Source organism: Gobius niger (genome assembly GCF_951799975.1).
Source record: "Gobius niger genome assembly, chromosome: 5".
Lineage (NCBI taxonomy): Eukaryota > Metazoa > Chordata > Actinopteri > Gobiiformes > Gobiidae > Gobius > Gobius niger.
Window position 1 is genome coordinate 31438891 of NC_136856.1, and position 16225 is coordinate 31455115.

The following is a 16225-nucleotide window of genomic DNA, read 5'->3' on the forward strand; positions in this document are numbered from 1 at the left end:
CAGCACCAAATCAAGTGGACACTGGTGTAAGAGCTGCAGCTGCTTGTAGTTAATGTCCTCAAAACAAAAACGAGAAGGAGTGAACTAAAATATAAACTGAAAATATCCCCAAAGTAGTTAATGTAACTCAGCACATTTTTAAAACTATAACTACAAATATACAATATATGTTACAATTTCAAAGTGTCTCGCCCAACACTGACTGCAACACCCGGGGGCCCATCCCTACATTAGGAATAATTACCATCCAGTCAGGTTGGCCACCTGCTATAGACCTGGGCAAAATACGGGATGATTTAACAGATGATTTAATCCGGACCACGATTTGTAGGGCATAAATTCATAAGTGAGTCTCTGGCCCATTCCTGTGAAGAGTTATGATTTTTTTTAGACATTACCAGAATACTCACTCCAGCCACCAGGGGGCAGCTTAAATAAAAATAAAAATAAAATAAAATAATTCCACAGGTGTCCAGCAGAGGCACTGACATAATGAAAGATCAGGATAGAAACAACACATTGTTGTCAAGTGGGAAATGGACAGTCTGCCCCGGGCAGCTGTGACTACAATGGTAGCTTACTACCACGGAGTATGGAGTGAATGAATAATGACGACAATGAATCAGAAACTTGTGACACGGGCTTGTGCAATAAGTGTGAGCCGTTTTAATGAGCCTACAGTCCTGCCAGGCTCATTATTATTCATTTAATGAAAAGAAGTTTCCTCAATAGTATTTTCCCAATCAAAACAGTTCTTTATTTTGGAGATTTTGTTTATGGACTCTGGCGATACACTCATATATATTTTGGACCCAGGGCAATGTACTTGGAGACCCTGCTATAGTGCATCACTTCTCAGAGGTGCTTTCACTGCGGTGGTAGAAGTTAACGAGGATAAGAAGTTGAATAACCTAATGATGCACACACATGCACATCCTCGGCTTGATATGGCTAAACATTTACAGAAAATAATAGTCCTACTAAATTATATATCATCACCTATTAAGAACACACAAAGTTGAGCAGAATAAGTTATTGTTGGTGCGGCCCTCCGACTCAATTCAGGCTTCTCATGTGGCCCCTTATGAAAATTAATTGAGGCATATAATCCTAGTGGTAGCGCTCTCCCGGGCCATGGGGGAGAAAAAGACGCGTAGGGTCCATGAGTGACGAGGCGGGTGGGGTTTTCTGATCAACTGAATCAATGAATCAAATAACTCAAAACACTCGGTCAGTAAAATGAATCGAACATCAGTGACTCATAATAAATGGAGAACGCGTATCTCTGTCCACCCTCTGACAGAGAAGGCGGTCACTGTGGGCGGCTCCTCCCCCTGTCCTCTCCTAGGTCCTCATTCCGCAGATAAAGGCGGGGACACAGCGTCAGGCTTCTTCACTACAGTGACTCGTTAACTAGTAGAAAATGTCAGGACGCGGAAAAGGAGGGAAAGGGCTCGGGAAAGGAGGCGCTAAGCGTCATCGCAAAGTGCTCCGTGACAACATCCAGGGCATCACTAAACCCGCCATCCGCCGTCTGGCTCGGCGCGGCGGAGTGAAGCGTATCTCCGGTCTGATCTACGAGGAGACCCGCGGTGTCCTCAAAGTGTTTCTGGAGAACGTGATCCGTGACGCCGTCACCTACACCGAGCACGCCAAGAGGAAGACCGTGACCGCCATGGATGTGGTTTACGCCCTGAAGAGGCAGGGCCGCACTCTGTACGGCTTCGGCGGTTAAACTCTGCTTTAACACCAAACCAAAGGCTCTTTTAAGAGCCGCACACAACGACTCAAAGAGCTTCCTTCACACGGCATTTACATTGACGAGTCTGGAACTATTAAAGTACAGTGTACTGTAACTCCGCTGTACAGCGGAACAGTTTTGCCGTCAAACTACACCAATCATCTTGTCCCATTATTTGTGTTCTCTGACCAAAGCATGTTTTTCATAAATGCAGTCCTTAATTTAATTCTAAACTCACTGCCCCAGATCCCCTACAGGCTTTAAGTATAAAATCAAACTGCTCTAGTGGTTTCCCAGGTATAGTTAACACATCACTTATTTATCTTAGTTATACACTTTTTTTTTGTGGTGGGAAAACTGTGGCAAGGAACATCACTTTTGATAAAATAAACGATTTAATGATATTATTTTTAATTTATAATTTGCTTTTTTACTTTCCCATTTTTTCAGTTTATCTTGAATTTCCTCAAGTTTCAGTTCCCAGGTCTTTTCAGTTGATTTATTATTACATATTTTTAGGCCAAGAACTTTAATTTCGTGTCTAGATTGAATGTTAATTAGAACTTTTTTGTTTTCGTCACTGATCCAACGGCTTCATATTTGTACTGATTTAGATATTGCACCTGAGGCGTTAACACAGTTTAAATGGTTTAACTCACTTCTTCATGAGGACAGTAGCCTAACGTCATCAACATAAGCCTCCAGGGGCCTCATTTATCAAACTTGCTGCGCACAAGATGAGGCCAAGGCTGGTTCCGAAACGGGCAGATTGCTAAGAGCTCTTACGCCAAACCGGATGTGCGTCAGCGTCCGCCATGGCAAGTTGCCTCCGAATTGGGCTGTCAGTTAGGAAGTAGTTAGGAAAAGGAGCCTTGATGCTAACTATCATGGCCACTTTAGCATAGGGACCTCTGATGCTAACTAACCAGTGATTAGGAGCTATGTGCCATCCCACAAGCCACTGCGCCAAAAAAACCCACCCCCCTCGCCCCCACCCTCGAGTGATTCATGCGCAACCACTGTTGATTGACAGGAGCACATTTAATAATAAAAATAATAATAATTAAAAATTAAGATTCTGCACAAGCCAAACTTTATAAAGTGATAAATCCATGTTGTCGTCTCCACAGCTCAGTCACATGTCAGTGTTAAAGAGGAAACTCAGGAAACAGATTAAATGCTTTTGTTTTCATTTAGTAGAAACTTAAGCCACATGGATCATTTGCATAATGTAGCTTTATGAAACAGCTGTTGAAATAAAATAACACTAAAGGGAAATGTTTGGATCAGTTGGATTTATTTTTTTCCTTAAATGTCTTTGTTTGGACACTATGTTGTTGTTGGACACTGTACACTAGGGGGCGACATGCACTTTTGTTTGGCCTGCACTCCACCAATAACTTTAAAGAAGAAGAAAAGCAGCTGTTGGTGATGTCACTTCCCCTTCCCCTGTTTAAGGACGGACGGATTGTTCAAATGCTGCTGAAGGTCTAGTTCCCTAACTGCATAGAGGTCTAACAGTTGACCCCATGAAAGGTTAAGGAGTTAGTTGCTAGTGTTAGTGCTTAGAGGCTACAATTTGATGGTTTCGGATTGAGCCCAGAACTTTGCGTAGCCGCTCTGACCTCAGGTCACTCACACCACGCGGTCCGAACCGCTGCTCCATCCAGAACAGGACCTAACGTACAGCGCGTGCACTCTGGAGTTTGGACTGAGATGTCCCACAAATGTGCTGCCGGTTGGGAACCAGTTCAAAGCTGGACTAAGAAACGAGCACCAGTGATGTGCACCTTGGGGTGTGGATTTCCCTTTCGACAAACAACCAATATTAGATAGTGCTTATAACTTCCCGGAGGAAACTTTGCTTTATGCTACAGCTAAAACAAGAGGAGCAGTTAGAGAGAAGAAGCCAAACTCTTAATGGCAGCTGTGACAGGACAAGCTGTGTATTTTATAACCAGAAATGGCTGTAGCAGATACTATCCATGTTTTATGTGACAGTTAATTGACTTCCCAAATCATTGCTATGGTGGAAAAGTCTGTATGGAACAAACCTGGTGTAAAGGTTTTAAACTACCCCCCATTTCAGGCTAGTTTCAGGTTACCCCCGGGGGTAATTTGAAATCGATTTCAAGTTACCCCCCGGTAGTCTGAAATCAATTTCAAAGTACCGGGGGGTAAGGTGAATGGGGGGGGGGGGGGTAGTTTAAAATCGCTACACCAGCACCAGCACCAGCTCTGAAACAGCCGAGAACCAGCACCTTGATGGAAAAGCCCCATCATTGGACTGTCATTGGCTTCTCTTGGCTCAGTCTGAGCGCAGCCAATCAGAGAGGAGGACTGGCCCGCCTGCGTCTGCATAGAGAGGGTATAAATAAGACTCCAAGCCCCTACTCTGTATTCAAGTCTGAACTTCAGCTGATCGACATGCCTGAAGCAGGGAAGTCCGCGCCCAAGAAGGGCTCCAAGAAAGCCGTGACCAAAACCGCCGGTAAAGGCGGAAAGAAGAGGAGAAAGACCAGGAAGGAGAGCTACGCCATCTACGTGTACAAGGTGCTGAAGCAGGTGCACCCCGACACCGGCATCTCCTCCAAGGCCATGAGCATCATGAACTCCTTCGTCAACGACATCTTCGAGCGCATCGCCTCCGAGGCCTCGCGCCTGGCGCACTACAACAAGCGCTCCACCATCAGCTCCAGGGAGATCCAGACGGCCGTGCGCCTCCTGCTGCCCGGAGAACTGGCCAAGCACGCCGTGTCCGAGGGCACCAAGGCCGTCACCAAGTACACCAGCTCCAAGTGAACTCCTGCCCCTCAACCTAAAGGCTCTTTTAAGAGCCACCCACTAAACTGAGAACAAACTTCAAAGAATGAACCAAACATGTCGCGAGTGTGAGGCTGGTCAGACGGTCAGTGGGTCAACACTGTTGACCCACTGGTACAAGCGAATGGTTGGAGTGTAAGTGACTTTATGAACTTAGATTATGGATATTCCTATAAAAACTATTTTGAAAACGTATGTAGTGAAATGGGTTAGGGTTATGGCTGATAGTTTCCCAAAAATCATACAGCCAATAACCTGGTGCTGCAAATACTTCATGCCTCTGAGTCTATGGTGATAAACAATGTATGCAGTGAAAGTCAAATCGGTCTTTTACCATTTCAAAAGGTGCCAATTGTGTCTGTCCAGAGTTTTCCTTATTAATGACAACATGCGTTTGTGGTTTTGCTGATTTATTACTTTTATTATTATAAAAAGGCGCGCGGGGTCCGTGAAAACAAAACAAACATCACCGCCTCCTCCTCAGTCCACCCCGGTCACCTCCGCTGCCCCACAAGGAGAATAAACAACGGTTACAGAGGAGATCGCGTTAAAGCGAGACCTCTTTCACTTACGTTTCCTCCTCTGTCTTGTGCGAGGGAGAGATGGGCAGAGAAAGTTACACGAATGAGAGCAATAGAAGCTTCATCAGATCGTGTGATTGTTTTTTGTGATAACAAACTCCATAGAGGGAAATATCGATGTTATATTGTGAGAAATACTGACATTTTCGTTAAAACAACGTCCATTTTAACGTCCATCCTTTAAAAAGCTCTTTAAAGTGAACAGCTCCTTCACAGAGCCATAAGTCCCATCACATGGACTCACAGATTGAAATGACAAAAGAAAAAGGGCGGGCTGTCGCTCTCGAAGCTGATTGGCGCGGCACCCTAACGCTCGCGCCCATTCACAGATAAAATGCGGAGAGTCTCCGTCCGCAGCATTTCTTTCTTCGAGTTGATCCTCAGAGAAACATCTACAACCATGAGCGGCAGAGGAAAGACCGGAGGAAAGGTCCGCGCTAAGGCCAAGACCCGCTCCACCAGGGCCGGGCTGCAGTTCCCCGTCGGCCGTGTGCACAGGCTGCTCCGCAAAGGCAACTACGCCCAGCGTGTGGGCGCCGGAGCTCCCGTGTATCTGGCCGCCGTGCTGGAGTACCTGACCGCTGAGATCCTGGAGCTGGCCGGTAACGCCGCCCGCGACAACAAGAAAAGCCGCATCATCCCCCGCCACCTGCAGCTGGCCGTCCGCAACGACGAGGAGCTCAACAAACTGCTGGGAGGAGTGACCATCGCCCAGGGAGGAGTGCTGCCCAACATCCAGGCCGTGCTGCTGCCCAAGAAGACCGAGAAGGCCAAGTAAAGCGGCGCTTTCTCAACGGAAACACAACGGCTCTTTTAAGAGCCACACACTGCTATGAAAGGGCGGCTCTTGTGGACGTTCAATAAACACTCCGTGTGCTACGGCCACGTTACAGCCTAAATGTTTCCAGCAACATTTTTCTTTTGTGCCATAATTGCTCATGTAGCTGTGGGAAAAGTGTAATTTGTGTTTAACTCTAGAACACTGTCGCTCAATTTCATAACGTCCTCACTAACGCCAGGTTATTTATTTTTACCCGAAATGATGCAACTCTATCAACATGACATATTTGAGTAGTTTTTATATTCTTTTAAATTAAACATTCATGTCTAATAAAATGAAAGAAAAGCATGAGCGGACCAGATAAAGGGGGCAAGATTGATTAAATACACAAACCTACCCTTCTATCACTATTGCTGCCAAACATGTGCCTGGGCGGCACGGTATTGCAGCGGTTAGTGCTCTCGCTTCACAGCTACAAGGTCCGGGTTTGATTCCCACCTGGACGGGGCCTTTTCTGTGTGGAGTTTGCATGTTCTCCCCGTGTCTGCGTAGGTTTTCTCTGGGTAGTCCGGTTTCCCCTACCACTAAAAACATGCACAATAGGCCAGGATGAATGATGTGTGTGAGTGAATGTATGGTGGTGTCAGAGGGTCCGTTGGTGCAGACGTGTGTAGTTGCGAAAGCGCCTCTGACAGTTTCCCCCAGGGGAAACTGAAGCTACAAACGTAGTTTACACCACCGAGTGAACGTACAATTGTCTCATGTAAAGCGCTTTGTGACCATGTCTGTGAAAGGCGCTATATAGATAAAGATCTTCTTCTGTGGGAAAAAGTGTGTTTTGGATTAGAAAAACACCCATCAAAGATGTTAAAGACAAAGCTGAAGCCCAGAGACCCGGGACACTCAGATAAACCATCAGAATGAAAATCACATAAATGTATTTGCTCGGGTGGAAAACATCCGGCAACAGTGTTCTAGGGTTGAATTAACAAACTGTGTGAACTTCAGCTGGGGCATAAACGGAAATAAATAAAATAAAATAAGCATAAAAACACAAATTGACAAATACAACATTTCCTTTGTTGCAATGTCCCAACATAGTTAATATCTGTAATGTTAGAAATGTCGTTCCTCTGAACAAAACGGCCTTCTGTCCAGTCATACTGTTACATGATGGAAGAATAATCCCTATAATCCCAGTGAACTTCTTTTTCCGCTTTGAGCTCTTTAGATCAGACTTGCGGTACCTGATCGTGACCAGGCCACTCCCCCCCTTCTGGGTTCCAGCCTAGCGGTGAACCATCTAAATTACAAAAAGCGAGGCGAGATTCTCTAGCAAGCAACAGACTGCCAAAGTCAACCACGTCGTAATGGTTTTTTTTTTTCTCCACACACTCTTGGCTATACCTGTAGGATCATAAAAGAACTGCACTAGTGGTGTGTGTTGGTGACAGACAGTAGTAGTAGTGGTGGTGGTGGTGGTACTTCAGTGATAGGCCTATATTTGCAATCAGAGCAGTATAAGTAGTTCTATAATAAAACGTGAGAGAAACTGGTTCTGCTGGTCTCTATTAAAAGCCACCTCCATCTAAAAAGACAATGATGTAGTTTTCACTGTTTGAATGGGGCTCATGTTTTCACCTATTTGGTGAAAGATAGAAAATAAAAGGGCAGGAATATTGTTTGTGGGGCAGGAAATCAATCAGCATTTTGCTACTATCACTTTGAAACCCTTCTCTTTATGTATAACAATATGTTTCATGTCTATCAAGAGTATTTTTGTGAAAATAATAACCTCGAGCGCATTTCCTCCAGTTCAGCTTTACCCAAATCTAAAAGCTTCAGCCTATACAAGCGATCACTGTTATTGTTTACGTTTTCGCCGGATGTTTTGGTGAATGGTCGGCAACAGCTGATGCGTCCAGGATCTGTTACAGCGCAAGAGAAGCAATGCCCTGTTTATGGACATTGTTTTTGCCGATCATAGGATTTTCATCAAATTTGACAATGTAAAATGCCTACCACGGCCAACGGATGTGACGACATCGCAGTTAACACCTCATTTGAAAGCTAAGACCCACAAAAGTCGTAACTTTTTTGTCACCCTGTTTATGTCATGTTTTTGTCTCTTTTTTTTGTCCTGTTTTTGTCTTTTTGGTCGTTTTCGTTGCCTTTTTGTTGTTGTTTTTTTGTCACATTTTTGTTGCGTTGTCGTTGCTACTTTTCACTTCTTTTTTGTCACCCCGTTTATGCCATTTTCTTGTCTCTTTTTTCTCCTGTCTTTGCCTTTTCATTTTCATTTCATTTTTTTGGGGTCGTGTTTTCGCCACGTTCTTGTTAGTTTTTGCCGCTTTTTTGTTGCTTTTTTTGTGCGCTTTTAAAGTTGGGTAAAGCCACACCGGAGAAAACGCTCTCGGGTCGGGCGGGGGGTCAGAGGTTAAACTCGCTGCGGGAGCGGAACGGAACAACGGCTTCTACGTCTCCTTGTGTTTCCGCACGGAGTTTTAATAGCGGTGAACCACATCCGCTCGGTCGTACGTGGCTTGCCGTGTTTACATTCAGTGCAGCAGGCAAACAGAAAGACCCCGGCCGTACGTTTCCCCATAAACCAGCGCACACATCAAACCTACTCGATCGCTTTCGTGTTGGAATAATGGCGACGTCTGGCAGCGGCTTTGTTTGACGTCTCATCTGCCGCGGTGAACGCCCTCCTCCCTCCTCCCTCCCTCCCTTTGCTGCCTGCTTTCTGCTGTCATGGCGGAGATCGGCTCCTCTCTTGAGTTCTCCGGTTCTCTGACCAGCTCCAGCCTCCCTCCCCCGCGGACTCGCATCTTTAAGATCATCGTCATCGGAGACTCGGGGGTCGGGAAGACGTGCCTCACCTACCGCTTCTGCGCGGGCAAGTTCCCCGAGAAGACCGAGGCCACGATCGGGGTGGACTTCAGGGAGAGGCTGGTGGAGATCGACGGGGAGAAAATCAAGGTAGGTTTGTCACACGCCGAGCTGCATATGAGCAAACTGCGCTGGTTGCTTTTGTTTGATCGGTGCAAGGCTGGGCAGGCAGTTTGTAACAATAGAGGCGACTTTACTGTTGTAATTCACGAATTTCCACAAATAGAAGGGGGGACGTGCACAGAGAGAGTCCAGGGGGTCACCTGCCCCTTTGCCCTGTGCCCTTCAAGTGCCCATCACAACATTTTCTCCCCAAAACATATTTATTATTTCTTTAATTGTTCCACTGGCTAAAATGGCTGAGTTAAAGAAATGTTCTACGTTTCTTTTTCTTATGTATTTTTTCTCTATCAGGTATGTTTGTGTTGTCCCTAGTGTTTTTATGTGTCGATGAGCCAAAAATGAATTTCTACCTCGATTGACAATAAAATTCTATTAAAGGAATAGGCCACCGTTTTTACATACTGAGATATGTTCTTACCTTAGCTTTGACGAGTTCATTTGTACCTGTCTGATCTTCCCCCGTGCCTTCAGTCACGTAAACACAGCGCAGACGGCGTTAGCATTTAGCCTCTCCTCCTCTCCTCTATAGCTCCAAAACTGGTCAAGATAGAAGCTACCAAGCTCTTCCACGTTTTCCCTATTTAAATATGGTTACGTGAAGTGTTACACTACAAAGTATAATTACACAAAATTAAACAATGTGGATTTTTTAAGCGGATAAAAGGGGAACTATATTGTAAGGCGTAATAATACCAGGGGTAATTTGGCAAACGCACAGTAAAGTGAAGATTACGAACTTATTATCGAACTTCCCCCATTTTTGTCCAAATACTTAGAAAAGTAGAAAGATTTTTTTTTTTAAGTTTGCCCCACTTTTACCTCCCCCCCCACACAATTCCCCCCATTTTTTTCCTTGTTTCCCCAATTTTTCCCGCCCATTTTTCCCTATTCCCCCCCCCCCATTTTTTTTTTTTACACAATTTCCCCCTTTTTTCTGCCCATCTTTCACATTTCTGAACCCTATATTGTAAATTATCTTCCACTGTTTTTATTTGACAAATATTTTAGCATAGGTATCGAAAAAAGTGTTAAGTATCGGTATCGAAAACCAAGTATTGTTAAAGTACTAGAATCTGAATGATTTTTTACTGTACCCAGCCCTATTGTGGTTAATAAAGTTAATACAGAGCTTTGTATTTTATTAAGATAATCCCTTATTTATTCAGCTTTATGATGTGAAGTTATACAGTGATGAAACCAAAGTGGCAGCATGAGAACTTACTGTAAACCTGACACAGGCTGTAAAGTAATAAAAATAGGAGGATCCTTAATACTCAAGCCAAGGCATATTTATGTATCCCACGCATTACATACACAAGGTAACTCTCGACTCTCCTGCCCCTCTCAGATCCAGCTGTGGGACACGGCGGGCCAGGAGCGCTTCCGGAAGTCCATGGTGCAGCACTACTACCGCAACGTCCACGCCATCGTCTTCGTGTACGACGTGACCAACGCGGCCAGCTTCGCCAGCCTGCCCGCCTGGATCGAGGAGTGCCAGCAGCACGCGCTGGGGCCCGAGGTGCCGCGCATCCTTGTGGGCAACAAGTGCGACCTGCGGGACTCGCTGCAGGTGGGCACGGACGCGGCGCAGCAGTTCGCCGACTCGCACTCCATGCCGCTGTTCGAGACCTCGGCCAAGAGCCCCGGGGGCGCGCAGGAGCCGCAGGGCAGGAACAGTGACCACGTGGAGGCCATCTTTATGACCGTGGCCCACAAGCTGAAGTCGCAGAAGCCTCTGGTGCTGAGTCAGCCGCCCGCAGAGCCCCGCGGGCCCACGGTCAACCTGGGCCGGGGCAGGGACGACGCGGGCCGGGGCTGGAGCTGCTCCAGCTGCTGAGAGAGGGTTGGGGGTGCAACAGTCCCGTCCACCTCCACACCCGCTCTGGTTACGGAACGTTTCGCATTATTATTGTTATTGGGGGTCAACCTCTTATCCCGCTCCTGAACCAAGCAGACTTTCTCCAGTTTGGCTTTACCCGAATCTAAAAGCTTCTTGAAAAAACAGTACTGGAGAAAAAGTGCTCAGTTGAGGCTGGTGGCGAGAGGTTAAAGGCGCATTATGCAACTTTTTATGCGGAAAAAAAAAGTAGTTGGTCTCTACAACGCTCCAGGATTCATTGCTTTGTAGGTTTTCTTGTGAGCGGCTCCGTCAGCAGTGGAAACCTTCCAAACAATTGATCCTGGAGCGTCCGAGAGACCAGTGTGACAGAAAGTAAAGGGGCCACGCTGACCACTCACACAGCCGCTGGGTCACTACAAGGTCAAATACAGACACATTTTAACTTTTTCTCACATAAAAAGTTGCATAATGCGCCTTTTAAAACAAATAAATACACTTTGGTTTAGAACATTTTAGCATTTGACTCCATGGAGAAAAATGAATGGGAATTTGACTTCTGGAACCTGAGCGGGTTTGAACTCCATCATGAGGGGCATTCACGTGAAAACTTCTGGGCTTCTTAAATTATTAGGAATGTATCCGTATCGAAAAGTCAGTGAAGCAGTACCACGTTTATAGCGATTTTTGGTTGGACGTCATTGTGGAAAAGCTACTTTTTTCCGTAAAATGCTCTCAAAAGCCGTCCGTGCTCTCAGTATTGTTATTCCCACATGGTTTGATGAGAGACGAGGAACATCGTGTATAGACTCTGCAAAAAGACCAACAAGTAAACGATGGATTTCCAAACAATATCACTGCATTTAAAGACAAGAAAAAGGATGGGGATAATGGTGTCGCATGACTTTTGACGTTTGGCCGGTGTGCTGTTGCTTCATGGGAAAGTATGAGTTAGGGAGGATTTCAGTTTCTCCTCCTGAGGCGTTGTGGAAGTCTGTCCAGTGGCATTCTGGGAGCTAATTTTTAGGGCTGGGTACCGTTAAACCATACCAGTCTGGTGGAGAGAAAAAAAGTTTAGGTTCTATTGGTGAAAAGTATACAGCATTAAAGGAAGTGACTAGGTTGTTCCAGCTCAATGGAAGGGTTTTTTCCCACTTGTTTCATTTTCTTCCCATTTTTTTTAACAAAAGCTTTTGCTTATTTTTGCCACAATTTTTTCTCGTTTTCCCATTTCTGAGCCTGATATTGATACAGACGGCATCTCTGGAATCGCCCATATATGGTCATTTTTTAAAACAGTTAAGGGGGAAGAACAATTTTGAAAAAAATCTAAATTTTCTCTAATTATTCAAAAACTACTTTAACAAATGCTGAATTATGAATCTAGTTTCTACTAAATGAACATACAAAGACATGGGGAGGAGCAAAGTGGTTCAACAGCCCATAAATACATTAAAAAACGGAGAATGCTAACATGATGCTACATGCTAGCATCGGGCTAATGCTAATGTTAGCTAGCGCTTGCTACAACTGCCTTTTTTTAACTTCTACTGAACAATCTGCTGTGAGAAAATATCCATATGGACCCCATTTACACTTGACTTTATTTGTATGTGATAAATAAGTTCATATTCCACCAGAAAATGGCTAAATAGAGTGAAAAATTGTGTTTCCTAAAAGATTCTATTTCCCCCCTCGGCGAGGCCACGCCCCCTTCTATGACGAGATGCCGGCTGTATCTATTGTAAATGTGCAAATCTTCCACATATGATGATGCTCTGTTTTCTGGTTCAAGACGACAAATATTTGAGTATCGGAAAAAAGTTTCGTTCAGGTATCGGTATCGAAAAGCAAGTATCGTTCGTACTGAAATCGAAAATAAGAATGTAGTGTAGATGTACCCAGCCCTACTCTTTTCAGCCTGGGAGTAAAGTGTCTTCACCCACATTCAGCAGCACAGTCAGTCCAGCTCATCTATGGAACAACCGATTGGACTCGACCAACTCGTGCAGGTGTGTGATGCCAAAGTAATATACATTTTTATCCAGCTTTATTTTATTATCTCATCATTTGGTAGATTTACATGAAGAACGATGTAACTTCTCTTCAACCTTTGTAACCAGTAGAACAGGCTATTGCTGCGACATTGGCCTACACGGTCCAATGAGAAACGTCAGGTCTCATCCTGCTGACCCAACACTGTCCATGTCAGAAATAATAAATAACTAATGGTAAAGTATCTTTCGTCAGCAGCCAAACAAAGGCATTCACTACCTTGTAATAATGCTTCTCACAAATCAACTCTATACTGATTAAAGTGATAGTCTGGAAGTCTAAATGTTTTACAAGTTTTATAAAATGTGCAAAATCGACCACCTTGTCTTGCATTGTGATGTAAAGTAAGTAATATATATATTATTTTTCATTAAGTCCCACCTTCCCGGATATCGGCAGCCAATCAGAGTCAAGTATCCTCCCGCGTTGACCAATGAGACGAGCTTTTCCTGTGAACCAGCCTGTCCGGTCCGATCAGGAGTAAAGACGAGAGGCTTGATCGTTTACTTTTGAACTTTCTGTTCCCGCTCTCCTTATTTTGTAAACTAAGAAGGGATTTCTGGTTAAGGGGAGACACTACAGGCAAAACTCAATTTTTTCAGTTTTCAGGTTTTGGGCCAAATTGGTCTCTGAACATATAAGCTTTCACCCGGAAACAGAAAATATACCTAATCTTCACAAAAACATGTTTAAATATTGCGCTGATTCAATGTTCCCCCATAGACTTGTATGGGAGAATGAAATTTCAAGGGCCTTTTTCTCAAAACACATTGTTCTGTCATTGTGGCGACACTATGTCCACGTCAGTCGGACCTAAAGACTTCACATTTTCCAGCTTTGGACTGAACAATATTTGGAAAAAATTTTCAGAGGGATTTTTTATTATTTAATCCCTAAGCCCCATTTATTGAGTTTTGAATGTCAAAAAATAAGGCGAAAATTATTTTTTTAACACATTTTTCCACTTAAAAACAGCTTATTTTAAAACTAAACAAGAAATCCAAAATCCCCTCTGAAAATGTCTTGGTAGCTCATTTATCAATAAAATGAAACCATAAATTTGAATGTAGCTCTATCCATTATTCAGGTTTAGTCGCCGAAAAGATGGGAAATTTGGTGCATCTTTAGGCATAAAACACCTTGTTCTTATATGAAAAGTTAAAACGACAGAAAACTTGCAATGTATTTTTTTCTCACATTTATGCCAGTTAATCTACAGCAACAGTTTCAAATTGATATCTGTAAATATACATTTTTTCCCTATTTACCTGCAGTGTCTCGCCTTAAAGAGGGGAGGAATTTGATTGTTTACTTTAAAATGTCACGCTGTCTTCCTCACTTTGCAAACTTGCAGACTATCACTTTAAGGACACATACCTTTCCCCCCCGATAGCATGACTTCCCTAAGTAATCCCGTGGCACTGGCTCATTACGGCTCCTGACTATGGTTTGACCACAGGGCCGTCGCAGCATAACAGAAATGACGGAGTTGGCAGGAAAACAAATGGCCCGTTTGTTTCCTGACAAAACAGAATGGAGACACTTGGTCATTCAGTCCGACACTTGGTTTTTTGTCCATTTGGCTCCACAATTCACCGACTAGACAATAATATAGTCCAGTTGACTTTCGAGGAGATGCACAAAACTGACAAATAAGTCTTTTGTTTTATGCTCTTGCAAGGGAATATAAATAAACTTGATACTTCACTGTAAATGCACTGTTGCCTGTCGACCTGTGAAACCCCCGTTACCTTATTATTTGCCAGTTCGGGCGTTTCACGAGATGTCTGTCATTTTCCTTGCAGTCGGTTTGTACGTGCAATATGGCTGCGCAATTCATCGCAATATCCTTTTTCGTAAAACAAAACTATCCTGTTCTTTGTTCTTTTTTGACTAGAAGATCATTTTAATTGTTGACATACTATTTAACCGATTAACCTTTTACCCCCGCCTAAACCGAGTGCATTTTCTCCTGTTCAGCTTCACCCAAATCTAAAAGCTTCTTGACCGGAACTTGCAGCCTACAGAGTTACGTTTCATTTGAAAGCTAAGACCTACAATGTGATCTAAGATTTTTCTTCATGTAGTTTGTCGGCTTTTTGACGCTTGTTTTGCGTTTGTTTTTTTTGCTTTTTTTTGCGTTTCCGTCATTTAAAGCAGTACTAAGTAACGTGTTTACCTTAATAAACCCTTTTCGTAGTCCCTGTGGGGGTAATACAAGTGTTTATGGGATGATTGGAGGGTCTTTCATCTCCCCCTGGTGTCTCTGGCCAGAAAACCATGTTTGCAACTTGACTGTCACCGGTCCGGAGTCACCAATACACACTAATGTAATCACGAAGAAGAAGCTAACAAGCTAACGGGCAAAGCTAACTGTGGGCTAACGTCACTTTAAACAGTATTTACAGCCAAGTTTGAGGGAAAAAAAATATTTTCATTGTATAATTGGATGCACAGTAACCCTCTCTCCCTTCGCCTTCCCTGTCAGCGTAGTATTTACTCTCCAAGACAATTAATAAGTTAAAAAATCGTAACTTGCTACGACACCTGCAGTTGTGCTTATGGCCTCTAGGGGGAAGAGTTACTTAGTACTGCTTCAACACGCTTTAACGTGCGTTTGTCGGTGTTTTTGTTGACTCTTTTTTTTATGTTTTTGTTGATTTTTCATCACTTTATTCACACGTCTTCGACACTTTCAGATTTGAGTGATGCCAATTTGGAGAAAATGTGCTCGGTTCAAGTGGGGGTTAAGAGGTTTTTAACTGATTAATCATGAAAATCCCTAGAAAGAATTAAAATAGCAAGTTTCTATGGGCAAGGGTTGCCAGGGTTGCAAAAAGCAGCCTGAGAGTCATGGTTTGGCGATTGGTAGAGCTGCGTTCCAAGTAAAATAGGCTATTTTTGTCTCGAGTGACACAAACATGCTCTGAAATGTATTACATAATTGCGCAGCCCTCACGTGGTCCGTCTTGCTAACGGGATGTATTCAGCCTTTTGTTTTTTTGTTTTTAAATGACTGTGTGTGCGCATCACAAACGGTGCACAGTGGAGCTGCGTCTGCGGGGCCCCAGCTGGTTCTGTGGCCCCTCAGCGGAGACGGGACAAAGCTTCTCTCAGGACTCTGCTCAGAACATAAGACTCGGACGCCTTTGCTTTTTACTTCTGAAAACTGTTCTGTTCAAGTGTCCTTGTCATTGTTTTTTTTTTTTTTTTTGATAAATAAAATGCCTCACCCTCTCGGCAAAGACGGGAAAATTCCACGTGTGTCTTTTCTTCTTTAGTTCGGGGGATGTGGAGCTGAAGTTGGAAATGAGTCGATTGAGGAGAGAGAGATCAGGGAAGGAAGAGACGGAAAAACCTGGTGTTCCAAGTATAAAAGATAAATGAAAAAT

General features: G+C 43.9%; 4 protein-coding genes across 4 annotated transcripts; all 4 read left to right on the forward strand.

Moving 5' to 3' along the window:
• Positions 1-1423: 1423 nt before the first annotated feature.
• LOC306963196 (histone H4) lies at positions 1424-1754 on the forward strand (the record flags this gene model as incomplete). Its single annotated transcript, XM_079556678.1, has 1 exon — positions 1424-1754. One exon carries the CDS (start codon positions 1424-1426, stop codon positions 1733-1735), a length of 312 nt encoding a protein of 103 aa, XP_079412804.1. The 3' UTR covers positions 1736-1754.
• A 2405-nt stretch (positions 1755-4159) lies between these two features.
• Positions 4160-4558, forward strand: LOC306963395 (histone H2B 1/2-like). The gene has a single exon (XM_079556957.1). It carries the CDS (start codon positions 4169-4171, stop codon positions 4541-4543), a length of 375 nt encoding a protein of 124 aa, XP_079413083.1. The 5' UTR covers positions 4160-4168; the 3' UTR covers positions 4544-4558.
• A 926-nt stretch (positions 4559-5484) lies between these two features.
• On the forward strand, positions 5485-5931 carry LOC306963793 (histone H2A-like). Its single transcript, XM_079557490.1, has one exon. The coding sequence runs from the start codon at positions 5546-5548 to the stop codon at positions 5921-5923; it is 378 nt and encodes a 125-aa protein (XP_079413616.1). The 5' UTR covers positions 5485-5545; the 3' UTR covers positions 5924-5931.
• Positions 5932-8449: 2518 nt separating this feature from the next.
• rab33ba (RAB33B, member RAS oncogene family a) lies at positions 8450-10829 on the forward strand. Its single transcript, XM_079556960.1, has 2 exons — positions 8450-8908; positions 10290-10829. The coding sequence occupies exons 1-2, from the start codon at positions 8681-8683 to the stop codon at positions 10776-10778; spliced, it is 717 nt and encodes a 238-aa protein (XP_079413086.1). The 5' UTR covers positions 8450-8680; the 3' UTR covers positions 10779-10829.
• The last annotated feature ends 5396 nt before the right edge of the window (positions 10830-16225 follow it).

What these genes read in the sequence shown, in the direction of transcription:
- rab33ba (XM_079556960.1), top strand. Translation starts at nt 8,681, where the DNA reads ATGGCGGAGATCGGCTCCTCTCTTGAGTTCTCCGGTTCTCTGACCAGC. An exon ending in TCGACGGGGAGAAAATCAAG is followed by an intron (nt 8,909 to 10,289) that starts GTAGGTTTGTCA and finishes TGCCCCTCTCAG; the next exon opens with ATCCAGCTGTGGGACACGGC.
- LOC306963395 (XM_079556957.1), top strand. Translation starts at nt 4,169, where the DNA reads ATGCCTGAAGCAGGGAAGTCCGCGCCCAAGAAGGGCTCCAAGAAAGCC.
- LOC306963793 (XM_079557490.1), top strand. Translation starts at nt 5,546, where the DNA reads ATGAGCGGCAGAGGAAAGACCGGAGGAAAGGTCCGCGCTAAGGCCAAG.